The 14,866-nt window shown below is 42.4% G+C and overlaps 1 protein-coding gene across 1 annotated transcript in view; it reads right to left on the bottom strand.

Annotated features, from left to right (window-relative positions):
• Positions 1–6,081: 6,081 nt before the first annotated feature.
• LOC132819400 (TNF receptor-associated factor 5-like) overlaps positions 6,082–14,866 on the bottom strand; it is a 69,030-nt gene continuing 60,245 nt past the window's right edge. The window contains exons 9-11 of the mRNA XM_060830883.1: positions 13,492–13,632; positions 8,523–8,691; positions 6,082–6,721 (exon numbers count right to left, since the gene is read on the bottom strand). Coding sequence (XP_060686866.1) covers positions 6,141–6,721; positions 8,523–8,691; positions 13,492–13,632 — 891 coding nt within the window. The 3' untranslated portion in view covers positions 6,082–6,140. The remainder of the gene's footprint in view (positions 6,722–8,522; positions 8,692–13,491; positions 13,633–14,866) is intronic.

Here is a 14,866-nt window from a genome sequence, read left to right as displayed (position 1 = left end):
ACTCATTTCACTTCAAATGTGACCTTGATGGTTCGGCAGCTGGGAATTCACAGCTTCCAACTGGATTGTTGGAGTAGAGGGAGGGGGGGCCGGGGCTCTTTAACTGCAGGACTGCTCCCAGAGTGGGAGCTCCAGCAGCGGGAGGGGGGGGGGGGTCTGTGCTGTCGCTTCTGTCTCAGCCACAGGGGGACGCGGTTGGAGGGGACAAGGAGGACTGTGTGAGAGCAGCAACTGGACAGGCCTGGGGTCACTGTCCGGCTAAACCTCCGGCAGCAGGCATAGACATATTCTCCTCCTGTACACACACTCTCTCCCTCCAGGATAACACGGCTGCAGTACTGACAGCATGGCTGAAGGGGAACAGCAATCTCCACATCAATCTGCAGCTGACCGAGAAGAATTCAGTGGAAATGTTTGCACTGACCATCAGTCACTTTGTAAATGGAAGCATAGACTGCAGACTGTCTGCTGTTAAAGCTGTAATCTGGAGCGGAAAAAGAAGCAGAGACCGGGGAGGTTGAGTTCATCCTCTCTGTTTGTTTCAAATGTCTAGCATCCACGGCATTTTGCCTTTATCTGCAGTGAGCCTGACTGCTGCTGGTAATCTGAAACAAACACCCAGAATACTGGAGAAACTCAACAGCTCTGGCTGCACACGTGGAGACAGAAACAGAGTTAACGGTTTGAGTCTGGTATGACTCCTCCAGTCTGAACAGTTCACAGGGCAGGTCTCTATATCTCTCGCTCTCCCCGGAAACTCTTAAGTGTGAGAACTTCCCAATAACGGGAAACGGGAACTATTAAAACTATTTGCCCTTTAAAACAGAGCTCGTGGAGAAACCCCCGAAATGAGACATGGATGTGTCACAAAGATCTGTCAAGATGGAAGACCGACTCAACATTGTCATAGCAAGGGTTTCTTTTATTTCAAAAATATACACTGTCCATTTTTTTTAAAAAAATCGTTGTGTATGGATAAGGTGAATATACAAGGTCTTTTTTTTCTGGGGTGGGGGAGTCCAGAACTAGGGACATAGGTTTAGGGTGAGAGGGGAAAGATTGAAAAGGGTCCTGAAGGGTGGTGTGTGTGTGTGGAATGAGCTGCCAGAGGAAGTGGTGGAGGCTGGTGGATTTAACAAGCACCAGGATGGGTATATGAATAGGAAGGGTTTAGAGGAATTTGGGCCATGTGCTGGCAAATGGGACTAGATTGATTTAGGATATCGGGTCAGCATGGATGAATTAGACAGATGGGTCTGTTTCCATGCTGTACATCTCTATGACTCTATAGTCACAAAATGCAGCTTGGTTCTGATAGCTGGTGTCCGATGGAATGTATGTTCCTAGGGTTGACTACAAGTCAGTCTGAGTTCCTCGCTGCTCCCGTACATCCCCTTTAAACCATTGTGTCTGCTCATTCTCTTAATAACATTTCCATTCTGATCATTACAAAGGAAATTCATCAAAGTTCAGACAATTTCATAGTTTACGGAACTCAACATCACTGACATTTCTGACGCCTAACATTTGCATTGCAAATATTGAGGTCAATTTGTGGGAATTCATTTTTTTACAGACGATCCTGCAATTCTCTCTCTCTCGCCAGATTTCCCCCGGTTCTATGTTAAAGTAAATCAACCTCTTGTCCCGTTTGCTTTAATCAAGTTAAATGTTTCTGTTTTCCGGTTTTGGGAAGTTTCCCGGTGACAGCGATTATTATCCCAGAGACATGGAGAGACGTGCCCTGTGAACTGTTCAAACTGAGGAAGAGTCATAGGAGATCCCAAAACATTAACCCTGCTTCTCTCTCCACAAGTGCTGCCAGAGCTGCTGAGTTTCTCCAGTATTCTCGGTGTCTACCGTCTGATCACAATCCTTTTCATATCAGACTGTTTCAACCATCTTTATCCAATACTCTTTTGTAAAGCTGAAGAGATCAGGTCAGACATTGTCTTATTGAATGGTGGAGCAGACCGGATGGGCAGAATGGCCTGGATCTGCTCCTGTGCCTTGCCTTAAGTGCATTGAGGCTCATGTTATTCTCTGCTGTGTATTTATGATGAACACAAGTGTGTAATTTGAATCATACAGACATACAGCATGGAAAAGCACCTTTCGATCTAACTCGTCCATGCTGACCAGATAGCCTATGTAAATCTAATTCCATTTACCAGCATTTGGACCAGATGGCTTTTAAATGTTGCAATCATACCAACCTCACCATCTTCTCCAGCAGCTCATTCCATACACACACCACCCTCTGTGTGACAAAGTTGCCCCTTAGATTCCTTTTATATCTTTCCCCTCTCACTGTAAACCTACGCCCTCTAGTTCTGGACTCCCCCACCCCAGGGAAAAGATCTTGTCTATTTACCCTATCTATGCCCCTCATGATTTTATAAACCTCTATAAAGTCACCCCTCAGTATCCAATGCTCCAGGGAAATCAGTCCCAACCTATTCAGCCTCACTATAGTTCAACCCCTCCAACCCTGGCAAAATCCTTGTAAATCTTTTCTGAACCCTTTCAAGTTTCATAACATCCTTCCTATGGCAAGGAGTCCAGAATTGCACACAATACTCTAAAAGTGACCAAACTAATGTACTATACACCTGCAACATGATCTATATTCAATGCACTGACCAATAAAGGAAAGCATACCAAACACCATCTTCACTATCCTATTTACCTGTGATGCACTTTCAAGGAACTATGAACCTGCACTCCAAGATCTATTCACCAACACTCCCCAGGACCTGACCATTAAGTGAGAAGTCCTGCTCAGGTTTGCCTTTCCAAAATGCAGCACCTCACAGCTATCTCAATTAAACTCTATCTGCCACTCCTCAGCCCACTGGCTCATCTGATCAAGATCCCATTATACTCTGAGGTAACCTTTTTTTGCGGTCCACCATTCACCTTCAATTTTGGTGTCATCTGCAAATTTTTTATCACCGAAAGAATTTTGCTTCAATGTGCACCACTTTATCTCAGTTCTAGCCATAAATTCTAGCAAACAGTACAATGATCCTGATGGTCTTTACTGTGCTAAACATCTCAAGACATTTTGAAATGTAACCATTTATATTTCCACAGGAAAAGACATATTCAAGGATTCATGGGCGGGCAGGTGAGGTGGGGGAGGGGGGAAAACATGGGGAGGGTGTGGTGCACTGACAAAGTCAAGGATCTGTGAGAATAAGGACAGGTGTCCAGGCACACAGTGCAGCAGATCTGCCTCATGTACTATTTTAATATGCTGACTATCCCTGTGAGCAGGACATGCAAGCATTCCTCTAAGTGGTCATAAATAATCCACATTCCTGAGATTATCCATTCAATCCTTAGTAACCATTACAAAATGGAAAATGGTTGGAAGTAGGAACACCTAAGAAGGGACAGCTGCAGGGGAACAGGGATACTGAAAGCCTGACTAGTGAAGTTGGATAGAGGCAAGCAGTTATATGTGCTCTAGGGGTGGGTGCTGGTCAGGAGATTCCTCAGGGCTAATCTTCAGAAAGGAATGGGAACTGTTAACCAGGGAAGTCTTTACCCAGAGTAGAGTCAATCATTTGTCTAGCTCCCTTCCGTTCTGAAGCAGACATATCAGACTCTGTCTTTTCACAGACACTGCCAGATTTGCTGAGTTTCTCCAATACATTAGGTTTGTATTTCATCTGTGGTGATGATGTTCAAAATCCTCACGCAGAACGAGAATCAATCTTCAAAGGACATTTACTTACTGCATCAGCAAACCCCTAATCCCACCATGAAACCAGCCTCACATTCAGCTCTTTCTGCCACCAAATACCTACTCAGTTACGGGAAGCACATCAGCAAAACACATTTGTGCTGCAGTCACTAGCCTTCCCCCCTCTGTGTTCGGATAAACTGACCTTAACCACTGTCAGTTGCAGGTTTCTTTCATATTGAGCCTGAGGGAACAAATGGTAAGCTACATTATGGAGGCCTCTGCAATCAAGACCATGTCATAGAGAATATTCCAGATGATGCACTGTTACTACCATATGCTTCTTCTAAAATCTCCCTTGATGCACCTCCTGCTTTCTGGTATGACGTGCATGCTAGAAATTGTGTGACCATAAACCTCTTACTTTGCACCTGCTCTTTCCCTTCACTCATTCCAACCATCCCTTCTCCAGCATGCTCAGCAGGTGACAGCAGCACCATGCCACTGAGTGAACACTTCAGCTACTAATTCAGATCTTGACATTGAGAACACCATTAAGGCCAGCACATGGTTGGAATCTGCACATGGTGAGTCACTGGACGTGAGTAAACACTGGAGTCACTGGAGCTTGAAGTTCCTTGAATGCTCAGTGTTGCAGTGGAGGTTCATATAGCAACAATGAGCTCCATCCTTGCTGCCATGCAGGACTGCATTAGACTGTAAACATTGTGGCTGTAGAACTCTGTGTTCAAAGGGGCAGACAGGTTTTTGTGACTGTCCCATAATCTGTGCTCTAGGAAATTACCAAAATCACTGAGGCATTGCTCCATGGCTGGAGCAATGGCATTGTGCAGCATAAATATCTAACCTCTCCCAAGATGATACCACCATCATCACACTCCTAATTCCACTACCTTTCAGCCAGCTTTTCCAGGCTGCTGCCACCCAGACCACATTGGTGTAATTCAAGGCCCAGAGCTGCTTGAGGCTATCTGTAGTCTTCCCCAAAAGCCATTGATCTTCCACCAGCCAAGCTGAAACACTGGTTCGTACTGCATAGGGGCACAAGTACAGACAACAGCACCTACAAGGCAAGCACTCAGGAATTGCACATGAATGAACAGACCTTTTTTGTTTTTATCATTGGATATGTTGATTGATAAAGGTGTTACAGCAAGGTTGATATGAAGAGCTTTTATTGCAGGATTCTGGCCAAGAGGTTGCTGCAATAGGCAATTGTAAATGAACAAGATGGTGTTTAGTAAAGCAATTCTTGAGTGAAGAGATGCCTGCCTATGGAAACTAGAATCAGCGTAGATGCATGCAAGTAGCCTTCCAAAGAAAAGCAGTGTGGGTGCCTCCTACTGTCCTCCCTCCCTCCTCTACCCAGTTTCTAGGCCATTTCCTTTTGATATGGCTGACATAAGACAATACAACTGCAAACTAATATCTTGCCATTTTGTGAGGTCACCAAATCTTCTGATCTACTGTGGATGCAACAACATTCTCTGACAAATTCAGCATCTCATCACAATACCATATCCACCTCACAATATCTCCAAAAACATGGTTAAGACAGAGCTTAGACTAATTCATCTTACCTGCAAGTTGGATTGCTGGCCCTTTAAATAGTGTGACCAGAACCAATCCTTGATTAGGGCAATTTATATGATCACCCTGGGTCTTGTGCACATGAGACCCCAAAAGCTGATGGGAGGATGAGGAAACAAGGGAGGGGGTGACCTTTGAAAAGTTGAGATGAGCACCATGTGATCATTTCTTTTGCAAAGTTAAACATGCAGACTCAGAGACCTTCATTCACGGAATGAAAGGAACATCCAGAGAACCACTGGGTGGAATGGAATGTATATTTCGTTTGTCCCAGGGCAGGGGTCTTGACAGAATCTACCTTTCCCAGGCCCTGCAAACTCCTGGGCAGCTACGTAGGTGTTAACCTACGTAAAGCTACAAGAAGGTATGCGCTGAAGGACAAGCCAGTACGTTGAGTGGAGCAGCACAGTTTGAGTCTGTAAACTGCACACGCAGCCAACTGTATGGCTGTTCAATGTTATAGTCTGCCAGTTGACAAGTCCTGTGAGACATACATGACACATTTTCACAGGAAACAGTAGTACACAGGTCGCAGTGTTAATGGTTGGAAGCACCGAATTTCCCATCCACAGGGCCTGGAGTTGTGCTGTGTGGCTCCAGTGGTAATACAGAACTGAATCATCACGCAAACAAAATAATGCATTGATCACTATTCAAAAATAAGTCTTTATATGAAGGAGTGTTTAATATAAAAATAGAAATATTCACAAAGATTACAAATATAAACTTCTAATCATTCATAGTTCTCAATAGTCAACAATGTTGATTAATTCCTTTAATTCATGTGCAAATGTCTTCCCTGAATTACATAAATAGCTATAAATGTTTGGAAATTCTTTTATAGATCTTCAAGATCAGATAAATCTACAATAACTTTGACAAATAATGTATCATCTTTGATAAACATTGCAGTTTTCCCACTTTCAAGTACAGTGTGAGATACAAACTTTGGACATCCAGATGCGATATTCATTTCAGAAACTGGCCTTTGAAAGCTAGTGCTGCTGGCATCAGCCTTAAAGAACTCTACAATATGGTTTTTCTTAGGACCCTGGTCGAGCAGTAAAAGGGTGACCTTTTGCTTGAATGGCCATGCCAAGAGAGAGTCATAATCACCTTTCATAACCACAAAAAACAAAGATAGGTGTGTTCCTTTGCCTGCGCCATCTCCGTACAAGTATGCCCTAGCACATAACCTATATCCACAGCGACTGGTGTAAAAGGGCTGGCTGAAAAGAGAAGGTGCACGTCCCTCTGCTGCTTCCTGCTTTCGTGCTCTGTAATTGTTGATCTTCCAAATCAGTTTACCATTGTAACCAGTAGCTTCAATAACTCGAAATCTTTCATCATTCTTCTCCAGAAGTTTCTTATGAGCAGTTAGTAATGATTCATGTTGCTTCAGGCAGGGCTCGAAAGTGGCTAAAGTGAAAAAAAAGCATAATACAATCCAACTCATGCCCTTAAAATGTTGCCAACTTTCAAAGTATTGTTAGCTGCAATACTATATATACCTTGATTATTAATAACTATCAGAATTATATTCTGAATTTCAAAAACAAAACAATATAGGTTCTGACACAAGCTGCTTCAGTTTCTGTGATACATTACAAAATGGTAATATATTAGCAATCCTGCAGGAGTGAGAAAGTGCGAAAGCAGGTACATTGATACGAGTTTATGTGAGTGAAAGAATGAGTGAGTCGGGAGGGTCAAAAGACTCTGAATCACAGTATTTAAATGATTAAGGAATCTGAAAGGGTTCTGAAAGCTAAACCACTTTCTCAGATGGAGAGATCCAGAACTAGAGAGTTCAATCTTAAATTTAAAGATAGAGCATTCAGGAGTAAAATCAGGAAATATCTTTTCCCCACACATAAGAATCTTAACTATCTCCTCCAAAAGGCTGGAAGCTAGCATAATTGAAAATTTCAAGACTGAGAACAATTGATAGATTTTGTTACATAAGAATATCAAGAGATATGGAACCAAAGTAGGAATACAGATTAGGCACAACTAATGCAATGGCAGAATGGGCTGTTCCTACACACCCAAGCAGTCACAGGGAACTCTGGGCCTTTCAAAAACTAAATTTTTCAGGATCAAAATTTCACAACAGCCCAGGAATGCCAGACAATGCATGTTTTGTTTGGATCTGTGAAATTTCAAACACCACAATGTCACTTTCAGTTCTCATGTTTATCATTAATCAATCCATGTGCTGTAATCTTTGACGTAAAGAGGAACCATATCCTACTTAAATAAAACAAAAGAACTGCGAATGCTGGAAACCGATACAAAAACAGAAATTGCTGGAGAAACTCAACAGATTTGTCAGTATCTATGGAAAGAAAGCAGAGTCAACAGTTCAAGTCCAATGATGTTCCTTCAAGCTTGCTCTGCGATTTAATATGGGACTTTTTTCAGTAGACTGTAGGAGGTTGAGAGGTAACCTTATACAGGTTTATTAAGTCATGAGGGACATAGATAAGTGAGTAGAAAAGGTCTTTTACTGAGAGGCATATTTTTAGGGTGAGAGGAGAAAGATTTAAAGGGGACCTGAGGGGTAACCTTTTTCACAAAGAGGGTAGTTTGCATGTAGAATGAACTGCCAGAGGCAATGCGGGATGCAGGTACAATTACAACATTTGAAAGACATTTGGACAGATACATGAATAGGAAAGGTTTAGAGAGATGTGGGGCAAACATAGGCAAATGGGACTAGTTCAGTTTTGGAAACTTGGTTGGCATGATCGAGTTGGCCCAACGGGTCTGTTTCTGTGCTGGTCGACTCTGTGATTCAATGTTCTGAAGAAAGGTCACTGGACTCTCAACATGAACTCTGTTACTTTCTCCATGGGTGCTAACAGACTTGTTAAGTTTCTCCAGCAATTTGTTTTTGTTGTAACATATTCTACTTAACTGCTTTGGACTTAGAATTAGCATCTACCCTCAATCACCTATTGTTGCTACATTTTACGCTCTTGAACTGCTTTTTGGTGAGAGCCAAAAAGCCAATGTTTTGTGTGAAACCTGCTCCTTGTCATTACAGTCTACCCCTTGGATTATGGGTTTAATTGTCCACTCAACGTCAATTGAAGTGAATTCTGAATACAGTAGTTCAGCTCTGCTTAAAATTGATTAAACTTTGCCAAATTCACAATAAATTAAAATACAAAATGTACCATTGCTGTTGAGAAAGAACGTTGGAAGTAACACAGACCTAGTGATGCAATGCTATTTTCAGCACGATCCACTTTTTCCTTTAATACACTGATGATTTCCTTCAGGGCTGAGATTTCACTTCTCCCTTCTTCATCAAATCTTCTACAAAGTTGTTGTGATTGCTGCTCAATCTTTATTATTTTGTCAGTATGCCCAGCTAGCATTTTCTGTTTTAAAGCAACAGTATGTTGACATAACAATTAGAATAAAATAGATCAAAAAAGGGCAGAAAATTGGCAGAGAAGTATTACAATTTTACAGCAACCAAGTAATACCATACAAAAGGTAGGTGCCACAACAAGGGAATAGGAATGAAAGGGGAGTTGGGTGCAGAACGGGTGATCAATTTGGGGATCAGTCCCATTGGGTCCAGAGCAGTGAAAGTGTGGTTAGGTTCAGACTGAGATAAGAGAGAGCAGATCTGCAGTGAAAGGTAAAATAGGGTATTGGGTCCTGCCAGGGGAGGTGGAGTGGGATGTGATTGGGTGTGGAGCGGCAACAGTAGGAGTTGAGCAGCTAGGTAGTGAGACTGGGGCAAAGTGGGAAAAGGGTGGTGGTCAGACCATGGTAGAACATAGAACATAGAACAATACATCACAGAACAGGCCCTTCGGCCCACGATGTTGTGCCGAACATCTATCCTAGATTAAGCACCCATCCATGTACCTATCCAATTGCCGCTTAAAGGTCGCCAATGATTCTGACTCTACCACTCCCACGGGCAGTGCATTCCATGCCCCCACCACTCTCTGGGTAAAGAACCCACCCCTGACATCTCCCCTATACCTTCCACCCTTCACCTTAAATTTATGTCCCCTTGTAACACTCTGTTGTACCTGGGGAAAAAGTTTCTGACTGTCTACTCTATATATTCCTCTGATCATCTTATAAACCTCTATCAAGTCACCCCTCATCCTTCGCCGTTCCAACGAGAAAAGGCCGAGAACTCTCAACCTATCCTCGTACGACCTATTTTCCATTCCAGGCAACATCCTGGTAAATCTTCTCTGCACCCTCTCCAAAGCTTCCACATCTTTCCTAAAGTGAGGCGACCAGAACTGCACACAGTACTCCAAATGTGGCCTAACCAAAGTCCTGTACAGCTGCAACATCACTTCACGACTCTTGAATTCAATCCCTCTGCTAATGAACGCTAATACACCATAGGCCTTCTTACAAGCTCTATCCACCTGAGTGGCAACTTTCAAAGATCCATGTACATAGACCCCAAGATCCCTCTGTTCCTCCACCTGACTAAGAACCCTACCATTAACCCTGTATTCCGCATTCTTATTTGTTCTTCCAAAATGGACAACCTCACACTTGGCAGGGTTGAACTCCATCTCCCACTCCTCAGCCCAGCTCTGCATCATATCTAAGTCCCTTTGCAGCCGACAACAGCCCTTCTCACTGTCCACAACTCCACCAATCTTCGTATCATCTGCAAATTTACTGACCCACCCTTCGACTCCCTCATCCAAGTCATTAATAAAAATTACAAACAGCAGAGGACCCAGAACTGATCCCTGCGGAACTCCACTTGTAACTGGGCTCCAGGCTGAATATTTACCATCTACCACGACTCTCTGACTTCGACCGGTTAGCCAATTTTCTATCCAGTTGGCCAAATTTCCCTCTATCCCATGCCTCCTGACTTTCCGCATAAGCCTACCATGGGGAACCTTATCAAATGCCTTACTAAAATCCATGTACACTACATCCACTGCTCTACCCTCATCCACATCCTTGGTCACCTCCTCAAAAGAATTCAATAAGACTTGTAAGGCAAGACCTACCCTTCACAAATCCGTGCTGGCTGTCCCTAATCAAGCTGTGCCTTTCCAGATACTCATAAATCCTATCCCTCAGTACCCTTTCCATTACTTTGCCTACCACAGGAGTAAGACTAACTGGCCTGTAATTCCCGGGGTTATCCCTATTCCCTTTTTTGAACAGGGGCACAACATTCGCTACTCTCCAGTCCCCTGGTACCACCCCCCATTGACAGTGAAGACGAAAAGATCATTGCCAACGGTACTGCAATTTCCTCTCTTGCTTCCCACATAATCCTAGGATATATCCCATCAGGCCCGGGGGACTTGTCTATCCTCAAGTTGTTCAAAATGTCCAACACATCTTCCTTCCTAACAAGTATCTCTTCTAGCTTACCAGTCCGTTTCACACTCTCCTCTTCAACAATACGGTCCCTCTCGTTCGTAAATACTGAAGAAAAGTACTCATTCAAGACCTCTCCTATCTCTTCCGACTCAATACACAATCTCCCACTACTGTCCTTGATCGGACCTACCCTCGTTCTCGTCATTCTCATGTTTCTCACATACGCATAAAATGCCTTGGGGTTAAATGGTCTTGTAAGAGGTCTATTAGTGGTGTAGTTGAGGGCATTTGAGGTAAGGTTGGGGTCAGTTGAACAGTTACTCACCAGTTAGACTATGGATTTAATAGTTCAACATTTCCTGAGGAAGTATTTACATAATTTCATTGAAACTCTCTGAATTGTCTGAATTAAATGAAGGTTTTCCAGGCACATGGAGATTGTCTAGCAGAATCTTCAATTTCTCCGACAATTCTTTGTAACCCTCATCTACACTGGAATAACCAATGTCAGGCCATGGAAAATCTAGGCCATTGTGAATGATTATTGTTTCATCGCTAGTTGAACAGTTTCAATTCGAAAGAACTGTACTTCTCTATTACAAAATAAAACAAAAACAATAGCATGTTTTTTTCTCTTTTGCAGAGAGCCAATTCTTTTAAAGTACAAAAAGGGCAAATAAATAATTATAGAATTTTTTTTAAATGACTGATACCTTTATTTTCAATGCTCTGTTTGAATTATAGAAGTAAGCATTTTTAAGATTGGGTAGGGGAAACAGCATTCTGCTGGTTTTAGCCTGGGATCCTTCTGGAATTTTGTTTATTTTCCACAAGTTTGTGAGGAGATCTCAGCTATCTGTAAGAATAATAGAGTGGTTACGGTAGGGGATTTTAACTTTCCAAACTTAGACTGGGACTGCCATAGTGTGAAGGGTTTAGATGCAGAGGAATTTGTTAAGTGTGTAAAAGAAAATATTCTGATTCAGTATGTGGATGTACCTACAAGAGAAGGTGCAAAACTTGACCTACTCTTGGGAAATAAGCAGGGCAGGCGACTGAGCACTTTGGGGCCAGCGACCATAATTCTATTCGTTTTAAAATAGTGATGGAAAAGGATAGACCAGATCTAAAAGCTGAACTTCTAAATTGGAGAAAGGCTAATTTTGACGGTATTAGGCAAGAATTGTCAAAAGCTGATTGGGGGCAGATGTTCGCAGGTAGAGGAACGGCTGGAAAATGGGAAGCCTTCACGAATGAGATAACGAGAATCCAGAGAAAATATATTTCTGTTAGGGTGAAAGGAAAGGCTGGTAGGTATAGGGAATGCTGGATGACTAAAGAAATTGAGGGTTTGGTTAAGAAAAAGAAGGAAGCATATGCAAAATATAGACAGGATAGATCGAGTGAATCCTCAGAAGAGTATAAAGGCAGTAGGAGTATACTTAAGAGGGAAATCAGGAAGGCAAAAAGGGGACATGAGATAGCTTTGGCAAATAGAACTAAGGAGAATCCAAAAGGTTTTTACAAATACATTAAGGACAAAGGGTAACTAGGGACAGAATAGGGTCCCTCAAAGATCAATCAGCAAGGTGGCCTTTGTGTAAAGCCATAGAAATTGGGGGAGATACTAAACGAGTATTTTGCATCAGTTTTTACTGTGGAAAAGGATATGGAAGATATAGAATGTCCATATTACAGAGGAGGAAGTGTTGGATATCTTAAAATGCACAAAGGAGGATAAATCCCCAGGACCTGATCAGGTATACCCTAGAACTCTATGGGAAAACAGAGAAGTGATTGCTGGGCCTCTTGCTGATATACTCGTATCATCGACAGTCACAGGTGAGGTGCCGAAAGGCTGGCTAACATGGTGCCACTGTTTAAGAAGGGTGGTAAGGACAAGCCAGGGAACTATAGACCGGTGAGCCTGACGTCGGTGGTGGGCAAGTTGTTGGAGGGAATCCTGAGGGACCAGAAGTACATGTATTTGGAAAGGCAAGGACTGATTAGGGGTAGTCATCATTGCTTTGTGCGTGGGAAATCATGTCTCACAAGCTTAATTGAGTTTTTTTGAAGAAGTAACAAAGAGAATTGCTGAGGGCAAAGTGGTAGATGTGATCTATATGGACCTCAGTAAGGCATTCAACAAGATTCCCCATGGGAGATTGATTAGCAAGGTTAGATCTCATGGAATACAGGGAGTTGCCAGGGTTGCAGGATTTGAGCTATAGGGAGAGGCTGAACAGGCTGGGGCTGTTTTCCCTGGAGCGTCGGAGGCTGAGGGGTGACCTTGTAGAGGTGTACAAAATTATGAGGGGCATGGATAGGATAAATAGACAAAGTCTTTTCTCTGGGATCGAGGAGTCCAGAACTAGAGGGCATAGGTTTAGGGTGAGAGGGGAAAGATATAAAAGAGGCCTCAGGGGCAACCTTTTCACACAGAGGGTGGTACGTGTATGGAATAAACTGCCAGAGGATGTGGTGGAGGCTGGTACAATTGCAACATTTAAGAGGCATTTGGATAGGAATATGAATAGGAAGGGTTTGGAGGGATATGGGCCAGATGCTGGCAGGTGGGACTAGATTGGGTTGGGATATCTGATCGGCATGGGCAGGTTGGACTGAAGGGTCTGTTCCCATGCTGTATATCTCTATGACTCTAAGTTAGTGGTTCCACGTATCTCCTCTGATCAAAAGAGCAGGAAATCTGCTCCACGTCTCTATTGCCTAAGCTGAGGCCTTACCAGTCACAAATGGCCAAAGCAGAGGTATTTAGCAACCAATTTAGGGTGCACAGAACTATTTACAAAAATGGTGATCTATGAAAATCCAACTCAGAAATTTCTTACCTGTGTTCTTGCAACTTCATCATCATTTTTGGAAATATGCCCATTTAATCGCCTCATTTCCATGTCAAGTTTGCTGATCTGTTCTTCTAATTGAATGATGGCTTGATTCCTTTCACATAAAGTGTTTTTTAAGTCTAAAATCTGGCATTAAGAAATTAAAGGGAAGTTTGAATAAAACTTCACAACATTAGGAAATACTGCAAGTAAGCCAACAGTAAAACTGAGCAACAATTCTTTTCAACCCCTTGTAAACATTCATACACCTCGTGTGGTCACCTATATTTCAATTTTAATTGTAGGTGCAGTTTGTCTACAAATTTTACAGTATTTTCTTCAACACAGCAAATAAGAGCATTGTGTAAAACGTTTCTGGAAATTGCCCAAAATAAAAGGTCATTGTGATCTGTGTGAATCCCCTCAGCTACCCACATCTCTGGAATACCTCTGCAGATGTAGTAATGTTTCCAAACAATGTTACTGATGGATTATATCAGATGAATAAAAATTACACTACCAAAGTAACAATATTAAGGCTAAATAGATTACTGAGTGCAATTTGCCTTATAAGAACTAGGAGCAGGAGTAGGCCGGCCAGCCCTTCAAACCTGCTCCGCCACTCAATAGGATCATGGTTAAGCTTTTTGTGAACTCAGCTCCACTTACCCACACTCTCACCATATCCATTAATTCCTTTAGTTTTCAAAAAAATTACTGAAACTAGCATCAATTACTTGCCTGGGCAAGGAATTCCACAGATTAACAACCCTCTGGGTGAAGAAGTTCCTTCTCAGTTCAATTGTAAACCTGCTTCCTCTAATCTTGAGGGCATGACCTCTTGTTCTAGTTTCACCTACCAGTGGAAATATCTTATCTGTTTCTATTTTATCGATTCCATTCATAACTTTACATGTTTCTATAAGATCCCTCCTCATCTTTCTGAATTCCAATGAATATAATCCCAATCTACACAGCCTCTCCTCATAATAACAATAACTACACTCCAAAAGTAATTTATCAGCTTTAAGTTCTTTGGAGCTTTCCAAGAACTTGAAAGATGTTTTACAAATGCAAGTTCTTTCTCGATAAAACACTTTCATAATAGCATGCATGCTAAATCGGAAAACCTATGACATGGGACTCACAATGCGCCATTGTCTTTCATGTTGTCAATGTGAGATTGCCAGCATACAGAGTCTGTGTTGGCTGTTTGGTACTAAGATTGTAGTGTGCAGCTAAAACTAAATTCATCATTGAGTTGCTTTACACCTCAACAGAGGGAACCAAAACTGAGAGGGGCTAGGTTGAAGTTAGCCTACAGTAAGAAAAATTGGTCTGTTTCTCTTGATGAGGACGTGCCTTATACTCAAGCACAAGT

This window comes from Hemiscyllium ocellatum, chromosome 10 (genome assembly GCF_020745735.1).
Source record: "Hemiscyllium ocellatum isolate sHemOce1 chromosome 10, sHemOce1.pat.X.cur, whole genome shotgun sequence".
In the NCBI taxonomy this organism is placed as follows: Eukaryota; Metazoa; Chordata; class Chondrichthyes; order Orectolobiformes; family Hemiscylliidae; genus Hemiscyllium; species Hemiscyllium ocellatum.
Note: the sequence above shows the minus strand (reverse complement) of the source record. Positions and strands in the feature narration are given on the sequence as shown.